The sequence below is a fragment of the Carlito syrichta genome, unplaced genomic scaffold, assembly GCF_000164805.1.
Source record: "Carlito syrichta isolate Samal-C Ts95f unplaced genomic scaffold, Tarsius_syrichta-2.0.1 Scaffold287411, whole genome shotgun sequence".
Lineage (NCBI taxonomy): Eukaryota > Metazoa > Chordata > Mammalia > Primates > Tarsiidae > Carlito > Carlito syrichta.
Window position 1 is genome coordinate 977,976 of NW_007231507.1, and position 23,475 is coordinate 1,001,450.

Here is a 23,475-nt window from a genome sequence, read left to right on the forward strand (position 1 = left end):
TGTTGGTAAAAATAAGTAGTAAGCACAAATATGCAAGATGAGAAATGAGAATAAGAAGATATTTACATGAAGAAGAAATAAAACTAATCTAATAGGTACTATTTTCAAACAAATTTTTAAATCCCATGGAAAAAGATGGCTTTCTTAACTAGAACAACTAATTGCAGAAGAAATAAGCAACCAGTATGGTTCAATTACCATACATAACTCAAAAATTTATCAAATATCTAATTTCTTAAAAAAGCAACACATTCAGATAATAAAATTTAAGTAAATTTTGCCAAATGTTAAGAGACAGATAACACTAAAGATATTTAAATTGCTCCAGAAAATAAAAGTTTCTAACATTTAAATAAGTAAATGTAATACAATTTAGTTCACAAAAGAAAACTATATCTCAGTAATACTTAGAAGTATCAATGTAAAAAATACTAAAAAAATCAGGTAGAGACAGAATCAAGTGCCATATTGAAAAAAATTAGCTTAGGAAATGATTCATAGTAGGAATGTAAGGATGGTTCAATATTAGAAAAGGCAATGTATTTCACCATTTAATGAATCAAAGGACAAATATAAATTTCACCATAAACGTATCAAAGTTTAGCAAGCCATAAAGTTGATCTCCATTTCTGAAAAAAAGTTAATGAAATAGACAACAGATGAATATTTACTCTCATCAATATGTGTATATATTTGTGTGTATGTGTATGTGTGTGTGTATATATATAATCTGCATATATAAATATAGATCTTTTTATGTAGACTTAAACCTAGAAGCTAACATTATGGAAAACACTAGAAATTCCCATCAAGGTCAAGAATAAGACAGCAATTTTAATTATTACCAATATTAATTAAAATCATTTTACAGACACTAGCTGACACAATTAGACAAAATAAAAGAATATAAAAGGTATGAAAATTGTGACAGGAGGAATTTCACATGGTATGGTTAGATAACTACCATAGATTTGTTAACTGATGATGGATTACTTGGTGTGGGGATAGAGTTAAAGGCAGAGAGAGCAAGAGGATGCATGAGAGAATCTTGAGTAACTAGAAAAAAGTCAAACCTGAATTTTTAAAAAAGACCAGAAAGGTCTTTAAGGTAAAGGGGGAAACTGACCCCTGCTGCTGAGCTGGTATGTATTGGTCCCAATGGGGCACTCCAGGTGAAGGCGCCCATCAGGCTATCGTAGGTGTGGGGCTGACAAGAGGACAAAGACGGAGCCCAAGATGTGTGAAAGATACAAGATCCCTCATGGGTAATGATGATAAGGAAAACACAAGGATAAAACACTGCTCTGGGGGAGGAAAAGGAAAAAGAATGGCTCTGGTTTTGCTATGCATCTGCATTTGTGGAAAAGGCCCTGTAAATCAAGGGAAGGAAAAGTTCAAGGGATGGCCACTCAGCTGTTCAGTGCAGCGGGGAGTCCAACAAGGGTCCCAGAAAGAGTGTGAATTTGGCGATTGGGTGGGGTCTTGACTGGAAGATCCTCAAAGCTGAGTACAGCAGAAATAAGACTGAGGCATTGGGAATGGGGAGGAGGCCCCTAGTGGGAAGGAAGCAGGAGGCATGGATCGCTCTCAGGAAAGGCTTCACATGGAAAGGAAAAAGGAGGGATGGGCGAACAAAGGAAGAGTTCATTTTGAGATTGAGGAGAGCTAAACACATGTAAGGAAAAAAGCAGGATGGGAGGAGAAGGAAGAATGACATCGAATGAAAAAAGGATGGATTTGGTGGCAAGAAACGTGGTTGATGGGGTCAAGTGGAGAATTTGATTTAGAAAGGAGAAATGTTTCCTTTGGGGCAATAAGACACCAGAAAGGGTGAGTGACAAGGACCTTTGGGAGAGGTTGGTGGGACAAACCAACACTCATGCCTGTCATGGGAGGATGGAACTGCCTGGTGCGTGTACAGAGACCTGGGCTGACAAAGGAAAACATATGGAACCGATTGCAGCCAACTCCACGATGGTTTTGGCTTTCAATTGGCTTCTGAGGGTACTTAAAGTGTTGACTTTAATCTGTAAAGATCAGTAGGGTTGGGAATTCTGTTAACAGAAATTGTTTTCCCCCTTTTACAAATCACCATGATGAAAATCATATAGGGGCAGGATCAGCTAATGATCCCCAGACTCGCATCCTGGGGCTTTTCCAGGGAAGTCCTCATCTTCAGTGTTCACAGCCACCCACTAAGCCTTCTACATGCACCTCCCAAAAACAAAAAGCCTGGCCTTGGCCCCGTCCCTGGGAGGTCGTCTTCTGATTACCATTTAAAAATTAACTGCTGGTTTCAGGGGCATCATGGCTTTTCTTCCACAATTGGCTTTCCCCAGGGCAGTATTTTTTTTTACCCCATTGTGAGTCCTGAACACCAGGGATTCCAGAAATCTCTTTGGGAGCTGCCAGTAGTTCAAGGTGGAAAACTAGTAGGTTACCTCTGCATACAATGTGTTTTGAGAGATGTCCCCCAGGTAAAAACACAGTGGAAAGCAAGAAGGAAGATTCAGGAGGTGGAATGAAAGAATCAGACTGCCAAATGCAGACTTCTTATTCCACCTGTCTGGGCTAGGGCCTGAGAATCTGCATGTCTCATGAGGTTCGAAGACATGTGACACTACTGGCTTGGCGCCCTAGGATGCCAGTAGCACCCCAGTTTCTTGCACGAGATTTCTCATGCAGTGTTCATCAACTGGCAGGCACCCAGGCTTATGAAAGTGAAATCAGAATCTCTGCAACTCCATCTCTGCTTGGTCTCTGAGCCACAGCAAACTAAACTCTAGGTGTGACTGTGTATAGCACACACACATATCTGTAGGTGGGGTTTTCCCAAGAGAAAAAGCTTTAGAGTTTTAGGAACCACCCCCTTGAAACAGTCCCCCCAAAAGTGAAGCCAATATTTGTCATTTCTAAGGAATTTTTTGGGGTTTGGAGGCATTCATTGTTTGAAGCCTGTTGAAAGTATGAACTATGCCTGAATATATTTGCTCAAGAATGTGAATAGCCACATTAAAGTGGGCTATTTGCTCGCATACTTAGGAAGGAACTCTTCGCAAATGAAGGTGGCGAGTGACAATGTCATAGAAAAAGCTGGCCATTAAGACCCTCCTACACAAGGGCTTATCCTTGCAGAACTGCCTATGGAGGGAGAAATGGAATGAGGCGCTCTGAAATACTTAGTGACTCCGTCAAGGCAGAGCATTAAGGGGAGAACTTGTCCTCTTCATTTTCTCATTACTTGTAATATTTGTAGTGAAAAACTCAACACTTACAAATTTGGGCCTTTGTGAAGGTGGACATCCTGTCCTGTAGACACCTTGGGCAGGCTCAAGGACACTGGGCAGGAGGAGTCCCGATTTCTCAAGATGCTCCTACCTGCCTGCCTGCAGCCTGTCCACCCTCTGCTCTGGCCTCTCCTTCCCCTTCCTAGCTCCATCTGCCTCTGGAAAGCTCAGCATGTGAAGGCCTGTAGGGGTGAGGAAGGAAGGAAGGAACCAGAGGCTAAGAGGACAGATAATATTCAGTGTTTTTGTGTTTAGATCCATACATGTCGTTGACTGACAAGGATCACAGAATGTCAGACTGGAAAAAACCTTGAAGGTCTCCTTTAAAAAACACATCTGTAATTAACTGGGCACGGTGGCCCACACCTGTAGTCCAAGCTACTCTGGCGGCTGAGGTAGAAGGATCACCTGAAGCCAGGAGGCTGAGGCTGCCAGGAGCTGTGATCATTGTGATCATTGCACTGCACTCTAGCCTGGGTGGCAGAGTGAAACCTCAACTCAAAAAAACAAAAGAAAAGAAACCCTCATTTTTATTTCTGCCCTGGTGTGTGTACACCCATGCACACACACCTGTATACATACACACACACATTGAAGAGACAGAAAGGATGATGAGCTAGTTTAAACGCCTTCCTCCTGGAAGTCAGTCCCAAACCTTACCCCTTCACCACACTAGCCACCACATTAGTGTCCCACTCCCACGACTTGGGCCTCGATGCTCACACCTGAACTCTCAGGGAGCCAAGAGGTGACACATGGTTGGGCTACTAAGGAGCAGCTTTGGGTTATGCTTTAAAAATTTATTTGTCACTGTTAATTCAGGGCTACTGGGAAATCACGTGAGATCAAAAGGTCTTTGGCTCGAGGACCTGAAAATCTGAGCTCGTAGGCTGGCCAGGAACATTCAGATTTCTTATTCTATATCAGGATTTGATCACTTAATTTTTGTATGGCTCCTATCAGACCAGTTCTTCTTAGGATTTCTCTCCAAATCCTCTCTTGAGCTCCTTCTGCTTTTCTGTTGGCTGTTCAGAACACCGTCCTAACCATCCAGTCATCTCACACATAGGAAAAATAGCAAAGACTAAAAATTGAGCAAAAGAAACTACACTCCAGTTTTTGCACACCGTCTATTTTTTTTCTCAAAGAGTTTTTCTTGGGTCTTTAATGACAGACGTTTGCTCACCATATGCATGTAATATACAAGGGGAGACCCCAAAACCCTGAAATTTATTGATAAAAATTGTGTACTTATTCTTACATGTTTAAACTTCAGTCACCTTCAAAATACTCTACGCCTGATGCAATACACCTATCGAGACACGTTTTCCATTGCTCAAAACAATTTTTGAACTTGTCAATTTTGATACTTTTTAGTGCTTCTGTTGTTTTTGTTTCACCTCTTCCATATCATATCAGCACAATGTTTCCCCTTGAGGATTTTTTCATTCCCGGAGGCAAAAAAGTCACTTGGGGTGAGATCAGATGAATAGAGATGGTGAGGTACAGGGGCCATGCCATTTTTGGTCAAAAACTGCTGAACACTCAACATGGTGTGGACAGGTGGGCTCCTAAACCACCTATCATGAAATGGGCAAACACATTGAAAGACTCTCCCCCTCCCCAAATTTCTCTGAAGCCGAACGCAGCCTCTCACAACACTAACAGGTACACTGATGCCCATGGGGTCCTAGAACACTTACCTAGTGCAAGAAGCCTGGACTACGAGGGTCCTTTCCTCCAAAAGATGATTCTGGTTTTTTAGGGGTTCCCCACTTTGTGTAATACCAAGTTCCTTTACTTGACATCAGCACTCCTGGTCCTTAGGCCTTCAGACTCTAGGACTCTTACACCATGTCCCTGACCTCTCACCTTTGGACTCTGACTGAATTACATCTCTCTGGTGTTCCTGGTTCTTTAGCTTGCAGAAAGTGACTGTGAGAGCTTGCAGTCTTCACAATCATGTGAGACAAACTTGCCTCATAAATCTCTTTCTCTTGCTAGACAAATATAGATAGATAGATGGTTCAAGGGTAGATGGCAGATGAGTTAGATAGATATATGATAGATACAGAAAGATTGGACAGATGATAAGAGAGACAGGTGTATAGATGAGATATAGATAGATGATAGATATTTTCTCTTGATTCTGCTTTTTCAGAGAACCCTATACATCAATCCATATAAACAATAATACACATAAAAGTAAATTTAAATTTTCTTCTTCTGACTGAACATAAATCTCTGAATCTTTTGAGAAATTAAAATATATAGAGACAGCCATATTACAATGGTATTTAAGTTTTCCAGGCCTATATTTTGTCGATAATTTCATTTTCAGATGAGCTTAAGTGATAGAACGGGGTTTCCTCAATCATTTAGATGAACGTTTGTGGAAACTCAGTTATTATTTATCTGACTAATGACACACTTGTGAAGCAATTTCTCGACGGTGCATACAATCACTTAAACATCAGAAAGAAAAATTGCATAGACCATGGGAATGCCAGAATTGTGCTGGCCAATTTTCTCAAACGGTCCACATTAACAGATAAGAGAGGGGAAAAGAATAAAATTTAAAGAATAAAATAGGAAAGTCTGAGAGAACAAGCCATTAGCTGCTGGAAGATGAGTCCTGGCCACAGAAGGTGGTGAGTTTAATGAGCAGTGAGCTCAGAAATGACTTTTATCTTTTTACAGAAACCAGCTCTGGCCAGTTCTTTGGAAATCACTTAAAAATCCTCATATTTTGCCAAAATATCTGGAAGAAGATTCTTCAGTCTGAAAAAACCATGATTTTATCAAATAATCTCTAAGTTTTCAGTAATATTAACTACAAAATCAATTCCAGCTGTTGCCAATAGCTCTATCCTTCCTTTTTAAAGGAAAAGAAACAAAAAAATCAAACCAACCCTGAAAGCAAAACTACACAGAAAACTGGAAAATACTCCACAAATAAAAGCATGAGGTCTCATGAGAAGCATACAGCTTTTCTACCATGCATGCTAGATAGATTATTGATATATTATCATGTGTGACCATTGCAGAACCTTGAAAACAGAGGAGCAAAGACAGCTATAGGAACCCCAAGTGGGTGCATTCCTGGGGGCTGTTCAGGTTCAGAGTGGCTCCCAGGTGTACTTAAGTAACAGCTGTGCCTGGCATGATTGCTCTGAGCACATGGCATCATCTGAGTGCTCCACATTTCAGAGGCTGTGACATCCTCACATGTCAGAAGCAGGCGCTCTGCTTCACAGGAAACTGGCCTGACTCTCCCATTTCCCCAGAAGAATGGCAGGAAAACCCTCAGCTCATCTGCATGTTGGCAGTGACGGCCTGTTTTTAAGGTTCCAAGTTGGCAGACCTGAAGCCCCATGTGCACCGGTGAACCCTCACAGCAGGGAGTTCAGAGGAGTTGGTTAAGGTCACATAATGGTGACATGGGAGGGACCCCAAACTCCTGATGAAGGGAGGTTTGGCTTGCTGGAACTGCAGAGACTCTGGGAAGGGGGAAGAATTCCTGCTCTTTGGGAAGAGGTGGACTTCCTTGTTTCACCCTGGACCTCAGGGCACACTTGAAAAAAATGGGCCTGGGTGGATATCACACATCTCAGGGCCCAAGGAATATAAGCCCCTCCCAGGAGACACCTTTATTTATTTATCTCTCTTCTGCTTTTTTGGGGGGAAAGGGGTTGAAGGATAATGCATTTTTTAATTTTTCAGGACTTGGATAAAGACACAGAAGACATTTCGAATAGATCAGCTCATGAGTGGCCCAAAGCAGGGAGAAAAAAGCCAGAATCATTTCAGTTGAGCTTAAAATAGTTTAAATGTTTACACGAAAGAGATGCATACTCACTCCAGGATTTAGAACATTCTAGCACACAAAGGAAGAATGGGGAAGATCTGATTGGAAGCAGTTCCTGTGAAGAACATGCAAAGACTGTAGCCAGTTAGATGAGTAGGAGGAACCAACCCACTGTTGCTCTTCAAACACCATCTCAGCAATGCCACTCTGAGGTAGACAGACATCCCAAGTGCGGCTGAACTCTGACCCACCCTGGGCCACAGCCCTGGAGTTCTCATAGATCTTTGTGCACAGCAGAGTTTACAAACTCACATTGTCACACACAGGCAGATGGGTAACCCTTCACTCCAGATTGTGAACTTTTTGAGGACAGGGTCAATGTATATCGTTTTCCTTTGTAAACGTAGAGCTCAACACACACATAAGACACACGTAAGAAAGAATTGCTGGACTGAAGTATTTACTTAATTCCTTGGTTGAGATGCACAGATGCGCAATGCTTCAATGAGCTATATAACACTAAAAAACCACTAAAGTAGTTTTCCTGGAAAGGACAACTACTTTGAAATTTCAGTGCTCAATTCAGACATGGAAGGAATTATGCATCTCCCCAGATGGCTTCAAGGTCTTTGCGGTTCAGATCCAACATGCAAGCATTTGCTAATTGAACAAGTGAATGAATAAATGGTTTGATATCAAGATAAGGCAAGACTCCTCATGATTTCAGTCATTTTTCCAAGTTTAATCTCTAAATGGATTAAAGCTCAAGCCCTGGAAATATTTGTAAATGGCGAAGAGAATATTATTAGAAAAATCTAAAGAGGTTGTTTTACAAGCCAGTTTTAAGATTCGTCTGAGAAACTTTATGAATTAGATGAAATTTTGATCTGAAAGAAAAACACCATCTCCAGACATTGCACGATGCATATTGGAGAGTTTAAACATAACTATAGGCTAATGTTAATAGTCATTTTTACTTGGAAGTGTATCAGAGGTTGAATATTAGTGATTTGGAATACAGTGAACCAATTGAATCATAGAGGCTGACTTTAAAACATGAGAGCATCTGTAATTTTGGAAAAAAGCTGATGCCTTTATAAGGTGACCAGAAGTCTAATGAGGTCATTGCCATATCAAGAGGTCTCTATCTCAGAGACAGGCATGAGCAGCTAAGCTGGTTCCGGACAGTATGCTTGGCTTCCTGTCTCCCTGCTTGAGTTCTTAGTCCCAGCACTCACTGAGACACTCACCGAGAATCCAGTCAGGGCACAAGTAAGCAGGAATATTGAAATAAAAAATACGTTATATTGAAAAAAGAAAGGAGAAGAACAAGGAACAGAAGAAACTGTCAGAAAAGAGGGAAGGCACTGCCTGTCCACACCTGCTGGGAAACCATATTTCCTGCAGATATGGACCCATTCTGAGAGATAAGGAAATGGGATCTCTTTAAGTCAAAAAGAATTATTCTTCCTCTTCTCATGTCAGGTAATGTTTCTGGAATGAAGAGGTGGGGAAGTTTTCCAAGTGTCTTCACTAATTCCCCAAGTGTCCCTAGTAGACCCTTAGACCCACGAGGAGATAGCGAAGAAAAGGATGATTTAATACTTCAAATTGAGCATATTGGGAAGTCTCTGCAAGTTGAAATCTTACAAACATACAATATATAGATATAAGGAAAATGGTGTCTATCCTTTTCCTTTTCCTTTGGGAATCAGGTCAGGAATTGTTAGGGAATACAGTAACCTATGCTGTTAAGAAAAGAGAATCGTGATCAAATGTTATTTTTAGCACACTCATTGGTGAAGTTAGTTATTCTCTCACAAAATTGAAAAAGTGAGAATTAGGCTCATTTTGGATTTTTATCCACCAGTGTTAATCATGTAAGAAGCTAAATATACTATTTTCAGATAACACAAAATTGAAATAACCTGATTTAACTTTTAGAATTTAGATGACTCTGATAAGGATACCGCTAATGAAGAATTTTATAAACATAAAGTCACTGAATCTTTGTCATCAGATTTCACCAAACTCCCAAGGTTAGAAAGGCAGAGACAGTAAATTTTGATAAATCATTTAATCAAAATAACCACTTATAATGGGATATTTAAGTCTAGGGAAATGAAAGTCTTATCTCAAAATAAGTCACTTTAATTAACACTCAGTGAAATACAACGTGATCTAAGACTATTGGGAAACATTGGACACATCCACCAAATATAGATCAGAGAAAAATTGAATACTAGAACAGAACAAGATCAACCTTAACCTTGAATAACCATGACATTTAAGCACAGCCTACATGTGAGTTCACCTCCTCACTGTTGGTATTTCAGTCTTACATTCAAGGGACTGCAACTCTCATTTGTGAATACATTTTATATTATGGAAGGAAGACAGGAAATTGAATAACATATGGTTCTTTCCTGGCATAGCAATTTTTGTTAAAGAATTAGAACAAATACCAACCAATCAGAAGTGTGTTCAGTTGGAGTTTGACTATAGTGAAAGACATGAGATCAGGGGTCAGTAAATCTGTATGAACTGTTACCTGCTGGAACGAGAAACAATACTACTGAGACTTCTGAGATGATAACAACGGTTGTTTCCAGACATTGACATTCAGAAAGTCTTTAATCTTCATAGACATGAGAGGCTGTTTCAAAAATTTGAAGGGCCATGCCTTGCCGAAGCCAAGACTTGAACCAGGTCTGGTTGCCTCCAACTGTGTAGACTTTCTACTCTTACCCTTTCAAATGTTTTGACAAGATAGCGTATGTGAAAATATATAAACACATAGCTCAATACATGGCAATGATGTGTTTCTATACAGGCAAATATGTGTTGCCTGTATAGAAAATAGGATAATCCTTGGGATTCTTTTTTTTGGATTGGAGTCACTCCATTGCCCAGGCTGGAGTGCAGTGGCACGCTTAGTTGACCTGCTGGGCTCTGGTGATCCATCCACCACCTCAGCCTTCCAAGTAGCTGGAACTACAGGCACGCGCTACCATGCCTGGCTAATTTTTTTGATTTTTTAAGGTAGACACGAGGTGTCCCAAGCTTCTCAGTCTGGTCTCAAGCCTGCGGGCTCAGGCAATCCACTCGCCTCGGCCTCCCAAAGTGCTGGGATGACAGGTTGAACCACTGAGCCTGGCTAATCCTTGTGATTCTAATGGAAGAAGAGAGAGAACAGGAGAATGAGGTGGGGGCTTTTAGGCATCTACAAAAACAGATAAGAATATGGTAAAATTCAAGACCTGTGGGATTACCATTTGAAAAAGCATTCTTTCCTGACCATGCACACATGGTCAGTAAGGTGTGCTTTGGATTAGGTTTCATCAAGTGAAAATGTACAGGAAAGAGCTCTGAAATTCAAAATACCCTCACACAAATACAAAGCTTTATGGCCCAGTTATGATTCTAATCAAACCCTGTTTGCCAGATGACCCTAAATAGGAAGAGGTAAAAATCAAGCACATTTTCAAAACAATTTATGGAAGCACAGGGGTGGCTACGAGATCACAAAGGAAAGAGGATAAGTGTAATTGGAAGTTACTTTTCCCATGATACACACAGAGAAGCCCATCTATTATACATAGTTTTTTTCCACAGTGTTCTGAATGAAGTAAAATGGCAGCTCATTTGGGCCACAGCCCCAGTGTAAGATTTCCTACATATTTCTCATTGCAACTAGAGTTATTTGCTTACCTTGCTTCTGTGCAGAAGGGAATCATATTTTTTTCCTCAGAAAGTTGTTAACGTCAGAATCACCAGCTTTGTCAGTATTGGAGATTTAAATATTTTATCCTTAGTTCATACTTAAGATTTAACATTTGCCAAGCACACAGTGTTAATGATTAGGACTATTGTGTTTTGGTTTAATCTTTCAGTTTTCCTTTTTAAAAAATCTCATTTATTTAGAGCAACTGTTAAGAACATATGAAGTTATTTTTATTGCTTCTTTATTCATTCATTACATTCTTTATGTATATGGTCATTCGTGTACTATTCTCTTTTACTTAAATATGGTAATGTCTATATTAACTTTTAAAATATTAAAACCTGGAGTGTATAAAGCTGAAATCCATCTGGCCAGATGGAAATGTCTGTTTTATAAAAAATTCAGATAGAATTGACTATTTTTTTTTTTTTTTTGGAGGTGGATTCTCACTCTGTCGCCCAGACTGGAGTGCTGAGGCCGCTCCCGGCCACTGCAGCCTCGACCTGCTGGGCTCTGGCGATCCTTCCATCTCAGCCTTCTGAGTAGCTGGAATTACAGGCATGCACTACCATGCCCGACTGATTTTTTTATTTGTTGTAGAGATGAGGGCTTGCCAAGTTGCCCAGGCGGGTCTCGAACCCGCAGGCTCAGGCAATCCACTCACCTCAGCATCCCAAAGCGCGGGATTACAGGCTGAGCCACCGAGCCTGGCTGACTATTTTGTTTTTAAATGGGCATATATTTTACTTATTATCCCATTTCCAACAGTGCATATTGGCTCTAGCTAAATACTTTATTTTAGTGGTACTAGCTTTACCAATTTAAATATGAGATTTACATTTCTATGGCAATGAGATGACAAAGCCTCTATTGTTCTGAGAACTTTTTTGAAATGTTTTTTCTTCACATTCACAAAATCTTTATACTCTTTGAGTGAACTTAAGCATACGACTTGAAGGCAAATTTCTTTCCAGTAAATTTTTTGAACAAAACTAGTTAGATTAAAAAGGAAAGGCTCAGCCGGGCTCGGTGGCTCAGCCTGTAAGCCCGCGCCTTTGGGAGGCTGAGGTGAGTGGATTGCCTGAGCCCGCGGGTTCAAGACCCGCCTGGGCAGTGAGACCTCACCTCTGCAATAAATCAAAAAATCAGCTGGGCGTGGTAGCGCGCGCCTGTAATTCCGGCTACTCGGAAGGCTGAGGCAGAAGGATCACCAGAGCCCAGCAGGCGAGGCTGCGGTGGCCAGGAGTGGCCACTGCACTCCAGTCTGGCGACAGAGTGAGACTCCAACTCAAAAAAAAAAAAAAAAAGGAAAGGCTCAGTCTATATCACTGTGTTTTCTCTGCAAGTTTATATTTCTAACCACCAACATGATGTATGTAATAATTAGAGGATCTTTCATTTGGATAATTTCAAGTAATAAATAAAATGATCCTTTACAGAAACTTAAATGAGAGAAAAGCAGGAACCAGTGCACCAAACGACATTCTCAAAGCCACACACTGAAGTAGATAGCCTGGAGAAGGCAGACTGGGCTTACAAGTGACACTCAGGGCCACAGCTCCCCATTCTGTCTCTGGGAGTGTTCCTGTCAACGTCAAGGGGAAGCCCTGGGCTGCTCGTAGAACTCCGTGAGGACCAAAACCATGCACCCCATGACCTGAAGGCGCTGCACCAATGTACCTCTCAGTCGCGACCTGAGAGTGACCTACCCCCTCCGCAGGAGACGGAGCACTCAGAGCGCACGATGGCCCAGGTGTAGCTGGGCTGGCCAGTGGGCTTCTTCCCTGACCCCAAGCGAGGCACTGAGTATTCCCAGGCGATGCCCGGGTTCCTTCCCTGAAACAGAAGCTGCAACAACAACAACAACAAAAAGACGGGGGGAAAGGAAGGTGAATTCATGTGAATCCAGCAAATGCTTACTAATTTGCTTTAAAGTACTTAAAATGACATTCATAGTGACAAAATTTGGTTATAATGAGAAAATAAACCCGGCCCACCCTCCAACATTTGTATCAGTTTTTAAACAGAAAAAACACGCTTGTCTAGACTCAAGAACGTCTAGAATAGGGTATAGACAGGCAAGTCTTTCACCTTATATTTAATGACTTCCTCCATACAAAGCTTCAAATGCCTTTGGACCTAATACGAGCTTTCCCCCCCATTATTCTTTTTTACTTACCTATTTTTCTAATTTTAGATGCAGGGGTTCATGTGCAGGTTTGTTACCTGGGTATATTGTGTGATGCTGAGACTTGGGCTTCGGTTGAACACGTCACCCAGATAGTGAGCATGGGACTCAAGACACAGTTCTCATTCCTTGCTCCCTTTCCTCCCTCTACTCTGCAGGGGTCCCAAGTGTCTGCTGTTCCCATTTTAGGTCCCATCTTCATGCCCAGTGTTTAGCTCCCACTTACAAGTGAGAACATGGCAATATTTGCTTTTCTGTGTCTGGGTTAATTTGCTTCAAATAACGGCCTCCAGCTGCATTCATCTATTATTTTTTATGGATACATAATAGAAACACATATTTATGGGGTACTTGTGATAATTTGATACATCCTAATCAGAAGCATTTGGTTATGTCCCTTGGTGGTTTGGGGGAATCACCTGCAAATTCTTTGCATCTGAGTGAATCAGAAAAGGATACTTACAAGGCACTGTCATACTCCCTAGTGGGTTCCAAATATTTCAGGACACTTACATAGATATCATCCCTGCCTGATCAAAGTTAAGATATAGCCCTTTCCACCATGAGAGTTAAAGGGGACTTCCAACTACTGGCAGGTAACCACTAAGCCCAGGGGAAAAGGTATTTTACCAATAAAGTAGATCACTTGGGCCTGGCATGCCTGTGAGTCACTGTTTAGGGCATGAAATTAGATTTGAACTTCCTAGATTGAAGCTCAATTATATGAACCAGTGATCAGTTCTTTCATAAATGCATCAGATCCTTGGATCTTGGTGAGTAGGTGTTTCTGGAAGCCTCACTGTTAACCTGTTGATATAAATCCCATGCCTGAACTTTGGAGTCCTTGTTGTCCTTGATGTTATGGTCATGTGGACGAGGACATACCTTCCCCTGACTACCCTGGTACCCTGGTACCACGCTCCACCCTCCGCCTACCTCCTGCCTGGTGACACAGCTCAAATCTTAGTACTGATGTTGTGGGACAGGTAGGAGCCCAGCATAGGTGTTTGCGCTGACAGGCCCCCAAGATGCTCTCCAGCCCTGGTATTCTGATCCTTAATTCTTCTTCCATCAAGAAAAGTTTCCTAATATGCCCTGCTCATCTTCAACCCTGACCTGCCTCCCTTTCTCTGATGGTTAAAGCTAAATCTTTGGTGATGGGAGAAACACAATCAAGGAAAGAACTTAGGATGAATTACAAACAGGTGGGAAGGGTATGGTCCAGGGGCAGGGCGGAAAGATGGAGGTGGGACCTGGGGACTACAGCAGCTGCTCTACACCTGAGCCATTCCCAGATCACCTGGGGAAGCTTCCCCCAGGGAGACACAGGAGGAGGGAATGGGGCTGTGAGACTCAGGGAGCAGGAAGGGGATGTCAGTGGCTGCCATCTTCATAGCAAGGGTGGGATGCCGGGCGACTTTTGAACCAAGTACTTTTCCTTGAATTGTGCACAGAAATATGACAAGGTTGGGATTTAGCACATCTACTACCTGCCACCACTGTCTGCCCAGTCCTGTGGGACAGATGGTATTGCTGGAAGCCTGTTTGTATATTGTGAGTCTCTGCCTTCCGGGGTAGAAAAGCTACTGGGCACTGGGACAATGGGACTGCAGAGCTGTGGCCCGCCATCGTTAATGCTGTGACCAGGCAGTTATTCACCCAGCAGGAGGCTTCAGCTCTGGGTTATCTTCATGCCCCTATTTCTACAGGACGCAGCCATAGAATGCTGATCCCACCTCAGAAACAGGCAGAGACACAGCTTCTCCCACCCTCCCCAGGAGTGTCACTATCACAGCCATGGAGCTTTCTGCAGAGGAAGACTTCGAATGCGACAGTCAAAAAACTCCAAATGGGAACACATGTGATGCATAAATACAGACTTAATCAAACACTAGAAGACGAAAGATAATAACAACAGGTCTACTGTCCCATTCAGCCTATGGATGGGTTACTCCTATTTTTGATAACTGTAATTTTGATTCTCCGCGTTCTCAAAATTATGTCAACAGAATACCCTCAAATCCAAGCCCTGAAACCAAGCACTGGCCTCTACCTCTACAGTCAGCGTTTCGTTGGTTGGGCCAGTGGAGATTAAGGTCTCAGGCTCATGATAAGACCGTCTGTAGTCGAAGACAGCGCCTGCAAACTTGTATCGGCCGGGCCAGTCCACGGTCCAGTGTCCGTTCAAGTAGTATTTTTTGAGGACATTGCACACAGAAATGTAGGAGGTAGAGACGTTCATTTCATAGATGCGAATATTCCGGGCTCCAGAAGGAATGGTGACTATGTGGTAATACTCTAGAGAAAGAACATGGGGGAAATATTGTATTTCATTCAATAATGCCAACACATAGTTTCTATGCAACTTCAGCCCTTGGGAACCAAAACCTGAGGGTGCACACCTGGAACAAGGGAAGATCTGTGTTGGCAATCAGTTCCTTTAGAACCATCGTGACTCCTTTTTATTCATTGGAGCAGTGTGATTTTCACTGTTCCCAAGAGCAATTTTAATTCAAATAAGCTAGTGATCACTTCCAATCCAAGTAAAGGGCTACAGCAAAAGCAAAGTGCTACCCAAGGCTGGAAATGCCACTGTGGAAGGCTTGCCAGGTGCTTGAGCACCTGTGTTTCACTGTCACCTCAAGCTCCTCCCACTAAGAGGTTCCAGTTAAAGTCTTCTTTGCCCAAGACATGTGGGCAGCTCTAAGGTACTCACGGTTGGCGGGGTGGTGCTTGGCGTAGAGACCCTTGTGAGTCGTGCAGGCTGAGTTATTCCCTTTGCATACTCCACAGCTGTCTTCAACAGCATCAGACCCAAGGACATTGTCACATCCAACTCTCTGGAGGGACCCACGAGGTCACACATCATCCATGAAAGAAAGGACAACACACGCAATGTCACCAACCTCAAGTAGGAAACTACCTCCCCACCAGAGTTGGAAATTTCATAAACACAGGGTAATGAACAAATATTTATTGGATACCCAGTATGTGCACAGCAGAACTACAAATCTACTCCTTCTATCCAAAGCGGGAAGTTTTTAAATATGAAGCATAACACGTCCTCTTTAGTCTTGTTGCACAAATGTAGTACACTGAACCTTGAATGAAACCTACGGGTTGTCGTGGTGGAGACGTGGGTGACTTTCAGGCTGAATAAAAGTGACCAGCAATGTCTCCACACACGGTTCCACTGAATGTGCTTTTGAGTTGTGTCTTGTGTGGTGGCAGACAAAGAGATGACACAGAGAAGTTCTCCTCAGGAGTAACAATGGAAAGGGGCAGCTTTGGTCACTGCCTTTGAATTTTAGAAGCTCTTTATAATTTCTATGATAATTCTATGATTTTTGGTATTATATTTCCTCACAAAGAGAAGAGGCACTGTATGTAGAAAATCCATATGGAAACAAAATACCTAGAGTCCACAATCCCTTGCTTGAAATTCTTAGGGCCAGATGCATTTCAGAACTCAGAGTTGTTTTTGCTTTCTTTTTAATTTTAGAAAGGTAATGGGTATTTTGCATATTATGCATATGGGTATCTCAGAATGGCCCAGGATGGCATCCCATGGATTAACACATTCATGTTTCTATACTGAAAAATATACGTATTCATGTGGGATAAAGAAAGCCAGTCAATAGTCTCACGGCAGATCTTGCCACCAGGGCAGATTTTGCCACCAAACAAATTCAAGTCCCCCAAAATGTTCACAGTTCTTTGGATTTCAGGTTTCTGGATTTCAGAGATACAAATAAGGGAGTGTGACACTGTACCACTGAGAATACCTAAATGTAATAAATATTTAACAAACAATTAGACAAAATTGAGCATTTTACATCTAAAAGAGATCTTAATGGAATCATCTAGCATTAATCTTTCTACATTAAAAACGATTTCACTAAGGAACTCAGCGGGTGATTCAACCATGGTCACCCTAAGGAGGAACCTAGAACTGGAGGAACCTAGAACTGGAGCCAAGTTTCCTGGACTCCACAGAATATACATATTAAATGCATATTAATGGATATTAATGCAGAATATGCATATAAAAAACCCACTGCCTGCATGCAATGCACTTGATCTGCTAATGCCTTCACTTTGTCTATAATAAAATTCTGTCCACCCCTCACCTCTGCCAGTGGCGACAAGCTCACCTGTCACCTTATGCTCACCTCGTCTCTGACTCTCCAGCCCATCTCCCACCTCCCTTTCTGTCTGCTCTCCTCAGGGGAAGTTGAGGCTACTGGATGTTGGGAGAACACAGCAGGGAGGCAAGGGGCCCAGGCTCTCTGCCAACCTCGCCTTCTTTGACTCTACACTGTGGCCCAGAAACTGCCACCTGACCCTGTGGCTGCCCTGCTCCCAGTGCATGGGACACAGGGATGTGGCCCCAATGCCTCTTCCAGGGAATGGTGGCCCTGGGAGGGTCTCTTCTCACCCCACTCCCCTCCCTCAGTCTCCTCATCTCCTCCCTGCCCTGGGTATTCTGATGACCGAATCAGCTCCCATCAGCCCATGCCTGTGGTGCCACCGTGGTTCCCTCCCTAATCCTCCAGCTTTCCTCCCCCATCTCACCCTTTCAGATCTAGCTCGGGTGCAGCTGTTCCCTCCTCCTAGGAGAACCACACATGTCCCAGACCCACATCCAAGAAAGAGTTGGCTCCTGCCCACTCCTCAAGCTCTGTATACAGCTTCATTGGAACAAAGCAGTGTGCCACCAGTGTGTGCTCCTGTGGCTGTCCCCTCTCCTGGGCTGTGACTGGGAGGGAAGGCTTGCCCTGCACATCCGGTCTTTCTAGCCCCTGCAGGGTACTGGGCACAAAACAGACGGTCTGGAATCATTTGTGGAATGAATGAAGGGTCATTATTACCTCACATATCCCATCTACACAAACATTACGGCTATCCTCCGAGCAGGGAGTCCCATCTTTCACTTTATTTGACAAAGAAAAGAAGAAATCAAATCCTTCTGCGACACAGTAGAGTTTGCATAAGTCCTGATCTTAAAAAGAAATACACACACAAACACAGATAAGAAAGATACTTAAGCTCTGATCATTTTTGCTCTGAATTTTAGATAGACTTTCTTTTCTTCTCCCCCATAAAATAACTCCCACACAACGATACATTGTAATGACATTTTTTACAGTTGCCTCACTAGGCTTTGCTTTTTTCCCCCATAATTTGTTACTATTATATTTTAATAACTATTAAATTTCAATCTATGTTGTCCTTTACGATCCTTGCTCTTTACACAGTGGTTGGCACATAGTAGGCATTCAATAAATATTTGTTAACTACAACATTAATAGTTTAGTGTTTTACTTGTACAATTAACTACTATGCTGTAGAAATGCAAAGAAGTCACTACCGTTTTGTAGTAATACACGAAAAAAGTAATAAATTACAAACAAACGTCATAACATCATTAAAACAGCTACTGATTTTTAAAAGTGCATTTGATGGAATACATAAATACTTTTAAACTAATAACGAAAATGACTTAGATGAATCTCTAGAGAACTACTTTTTTAATCAATAGAATGGACTATCAAAAATACTGGCACATAGAGAAATAGGAAATTCACTTTCTCCCTCAATAATCCATCCAAGGTCTTACGGTGTATATTTTAAATGAACTTGTTTTCTTCTCGGCAAATAGGAATAGTTGATAAAAGAAGTTTTGTCTGACTTAGAGATTTTTACAGACCCAAGACTCACCTACAGATATTTTTCTTAGTTTTCAAAATAAGAGACCTGGGTAATTCTAAGAATCAAATCTAGTATGCGCTTCTTTGATTCATAAATTCATTTGCTGAAAATTGTCAAAGTAGCAGTAGCATACACAATTTTGGGGTCCCGTTCAAAGTTCATTCTACTTTTTTCTCCTGCCTAATGGTCTGCTTTTCACTAGCTTCATTTTTACAGATTTAGGAATAAAAAACCAAACGTGTTTTTTGTGGGACTTGCAATTTTCCTTCCAGAATTTGCTGTCTTTATAAACCTATCGCCAAGAAAACACTGGATATATTGAGATGATAAAAGTCCATGCCACAAGGGATACCCCAGCTTATTTATTTCCAAGTGTCTCTTCTTGGACAATATTCTCAATTTCAAGACATGAGATGACTAGGCATTCTTTGAAATTCTCCTTATATGCCACTTGAGCTACTGACTTCAAGTGATTCTAATTCAGAGAACAACACTTTTTCTTTCCTACTCCAGAGTAAAATATCTTTCATATGCCACAAATAGACTTCTTGGTTTATAGATATAAACCAAGACTCTCTGAATGTCGTTTGTTTGAAAGCTATTTTTTTTCATCCATTGACAGTTACAAGTATACCATGGGTAACTTGCTAATAGCAACATCACTATCAACCACTATAATGCTTAATTAAGAAAACACACACATTGATCCAGCATCAATGCATCCTCTTCATGGTCTCATTTATCATTTTTTGGATGAGCTTCATTGTATCATGTAGACACTCCCTCTCTGGCCTGTTGATTTTTGACCTCACAACTGGTCAAGTGTAGACAAGATGCCTCCCGCAAAATCAAATTAACTCTCAGAAAAGAATGTGTGACATCAGCCGGGCATGGGGGCTCATGCCTATGATCCCAGCACTTTGGGAGGCTGAGGAGGAAGGGTTGCTTGAGCCCAGGACTTTGAGACCAGCTCGGGCAGCAGAGTAAGTCCTTGTCTCTATAAAAATAAATAAAATGATAAAATACTAATAAATAAAAATAAAGAGTGTGTGACACTGACCTCCCAGAGTGCTGTCTGGCTTATCTGAACACTGCACTCTCAGACATGCAATTGTTTAAAACGTAAAGTTAGCAGAGCTGGGCTCCGGGGAGAGAGAAGTTTGAGACCTACCTTCCACCTGGGTGTAAGGCTTCCACTTGTAGTGCCGGCCTCTGAAGCGCCGGCTGTTGTGCTCTGCGCACTGGGCAGCGCGGAAGTCAACACTGTCCTGGGGACAATTCTGACGGTTGCAGAGTTTCAGTGTACGTGTCGAGCCCTCGCAAAACTTCCCTCCATGCGATGGCCTGGAATGTATATTTGAAGTTAGCAACCTCCCAGTTTAGTAGGTGCAGAGCTCTTCCTTGCAATGGGCTTACTGGAGAGAAAGAGCCAACCATCCTAATTTACTTGGAGTGGGTCATGAGGAAAAGTGCATTTCTAGGCATCACTGACACATCCTTGCACGTGGGTGATACAGGCGGTGCTCCCGTTTCTACTGAGTGACTTATTAGCTATGGAGTCCTTGTTCCTTCACACTTCACGGGGAGGAACTGGCTAAAGTGGGCCGGGCCTTCCCAGGATGGCACAGCTGAGAGAACGAGGAACTCAGACAGAAGTGCAATGCCTTCACTTGCCAGATCGCAACATCTTTCTGCCACCAGCCTCCTGGTGACAAGGCCAGGGCCCGACGACAGTCAGAAGAACCATTCGCCTTTGCTGGTTGGCACTGACAACTCACCCCTGCTCACCCCTAAAGAATGTGTGGGTGCACATCTGGGTGAGGACATCCTAAGGGACACAGAGTGGGACTCTGGTCTCACTCTTGACGGAACTAAAATGGCGAGCAACACAACATGTCTCAAACCAACCTGGGAGCAAAAGGGGACTCTAAGAACCTCTGCCCTTCCCACCACGGTGTCTGCTTCTCACATTCGTGTCTTCTGACAGAAGCCCACAATTAATCCATCTGTCGTGAAAGTAAGTACGCTTGACAGAAAAGCAAATGTTTTTTCCTACAGGAAACAATTGTTCTCAATGATTCTCATTCATTTGCATTTAATATACTTTTCTTGTGATTTACTCACATGCTTTAAGCAGATCCTCGGTATCTCAAGCAATGTGGTCAAATCCAATTTCTGACTGTTAGGTCAGGTGGTTCTTAAGTTATATCAAAGAGAGGTAATTATTTAAGAAATACTTCAGTAAAATACTTTTCCTACTCGGTGCTTCTTGCCATAATAGGTGAAGCGCTGACTTAATATTACTGAGCGGAGGTACAGACATGCCACTTGAAGGCTCATGGCAGAGAAATAAATCATTTATGAGGAAGAAGGTCAAGGCAGACTGACCTGGGGTTGGTGCAGAGGCGGGCCCTGTGAGACACCCCTCCCCCACAGGTCCTGGAGCAGGGGGACCAGGGAGACCAGTCCGACCAGTGGCCATGGGTGGGCTTGGGGCCTTCATCGCCAGCTTTCACACACTGCCCTCCGCGGCACCACTGAAAATGTACAAAATGATTAAAAAAAAGTTGACCAGACTCACGGAGAGCTAAACGGGTTCATTTCACCGCCAACATAACACTGAGTAGCGGGATGTTTTGCAAAATATGCAGTCATTTTTTTTTAGTCCGATAAACATGTAGATTTATTTGAAATCAGTTTGGTGTGTGATACAGATTGGTTTTGCAGTTTTAAAAGAACTGAAGTCGAAATTTCTAAATACAGCAGTGTCTGCCTGTGCAACAAATATCTGTAAGGTAAAATAAGGTATTTGATAGACGTACATCTGCATGAACAAATCATATGAAAAATCTGAAAAGGTTTCTATATACCTTCTGGATTAAAAAGTCCCAAAATTATAAATGGCTCAAGATACTACATTGTTAAAGGAAGGGGGGAAAGAGTGAAAAAGCTGTGAGTTCTGTTGTAAGAGATCATCTGCAGACTTGCAAAATTTAACTTTATATTATGCTTTTGTTGTTAATATTCCTTCTCTCGAGTCGTATCTCATGCAAACACAGTGAATTCAGCACTGCTTCTCTTTTCTTTCCAAATCCAGCATCCTTCTATATATCCACATGCAGGGAAGAGGGATAGAAAAATCATTTTTGAAATGTCTGAGCTCCTGGAAATCCCATATTTTTAATGAAGGCATGTCATCTCAACACTCAGCCTGACTGCTCCGTGAACTTTGACCTCCCCTGAAAACAAGGTGCTTTTCATGACTGTTCAGGGCAGAGAGAAACTCAGTGGGGAGGGTGCAGCTGGAGACTCCATAAGGCTCAACACCATGTCATTTCTGGCCACTCTGCACGCTCTTACCCCTGAGCACCTGGGCTGGGAGACTCGAGGTTATTCACTGATGGCATGTGGGAGGTCACGCAGTTTCCAAGGCCATGAAGCAATCGCCATGGAATTCCATCTGTCCCCGCGAGGGCTGGAGATGCTGTCTGTTGCCCTTTCTCCAGAGAAGTGCTCATCCATTCAAATTCACGCTAAGCTCCACATGGTTACTTCATGCCATCACACATGAATGCTACACACTGTTGAACACTGTGTCCAAGGGTGTTGCTTCTGGGGTGGTTTGGTGTAGACTTCAAGGATCCTAAAGGCCCTGCTGTCTGTAGAGAGGAGGAAGGAAGATGCGTGCCCCTTGGCCCTGACTTGGAAGGACTCAGGAGAACTTGCTGTGTACTGGGAAGGGGAGACTCACCCCTTTCTCTCTCTAAGGTTAGAGCCACCAGATTTGTACTGAGAGAAAAAAAGGATACTTTTATGAGAGGAAAAAGAACACTTTATTAATGGATGTATTAGGTTAAAATATATCAAACCACTGATATTTGACCATTGATGGCACACAAAAATGACAATTTCAAATGGGTCTGTGAGGTAGCAGTTAGACAGAAGCAGGAAGACACACCCCAGAGAGTAGCCCACCTACCATTTCCCCCAGGTCACCCAGTTTCAGACTAGTCCCTGCCCCAGGTTCCTCACTCACATAAAAAGTTATTCTCTCTTGCTGTCATGGCATCTTACCTAGTACGGAGCTTTGTGCGCCCAGGACTCACCAGACCAGCATGCACGCACATTTGAAGTTTACAGTTGCCCTCATATGACCTTTGGGTTATTACCATATTGTTAGCACTGGGGTTTTAACTCTCCTCCCCCAACATCCCCTTGGGTTTCCTTTAGGTACTCATGGGAAACCTGCACATGCAGTTCCGAAGGTTATGTAACTCAGGACCTGGCCATCCAACTGTGGAAAAGGTAAATTGGCAGGAGAAAAACTGAAAATGGATGGTTTTTGTTCTTGTTGATTTTTTAAAAAATACAACAAACAGAAAATCATAAACCAGAAGCCCACAGCCAGTTAGGAGACTGAGCTTCCCCTGGACAGGCCGCTCCGTCCTCTGAGCTGCACCGAGTATACTCTTGCTCACAAAAAACCAGTCACTGGCACCTGCTATTGTTTGTGCTGCATTTTCAATTATTTGTTGACAAGACACAAGAACCGAAGACCACAACACAGACCCTGCTAGCCCAGTAACAGTCTGATTTAATACTATTACATGATGAAAAATGTAAGTAATGCTGAGTACTACAGTCTCTCAATTCTTCTATTCTTTTCTTTTTTTTTTTGAGTTGGAGTCCCACTCTGTCACCCAGACTGGAGTGCAGTGGCCGCTCCCGGCCACCGCAGCCTCGACCTGCTGGGCTC

General features: G+C 42.4%; 1 protein-coding gene across 1 annotated transcript in view; it reads right to left on the bottom strand.

Moving 5' to 3' along the window:
- ADAMTS16 (ADAM metallopeptidase with thrombospondin type 1 motif 16) overlaps positions 1–23,475 on the bottom strand; it is a 156,343-nt gene that overhangs the window by 55,980 nt on the left and 76,888 nt on the right. The window contains exons 10-15 of the mRNA XM_008052739.1: positions 21,108–21,256; positions 19,891–20,063; positions 17,879–18,009; positions 15,724–15,847; positions 15,061–15,305; positions 12,529–12,667 (exon numbers count right to left, since the gene is read on the bottom strand). Of these exons, the coding sequence (XP_008050930.1) occupies positions 12,529–12,667; positions 15,061–15,305; positions 15,724–15,847; positions 17,879–18,009; positions 19,891–20,063; positions 21,108–21,256 (961 nt within the window). The remainder of the gene's footprint in view (positions 1–12,528; positions 12,668–15,060; positions 15,306–15,723; positions 15,848–17,878; positions 18,010–19,890; positions 20,064–21,107; positions 21,257–23,475) is intronic.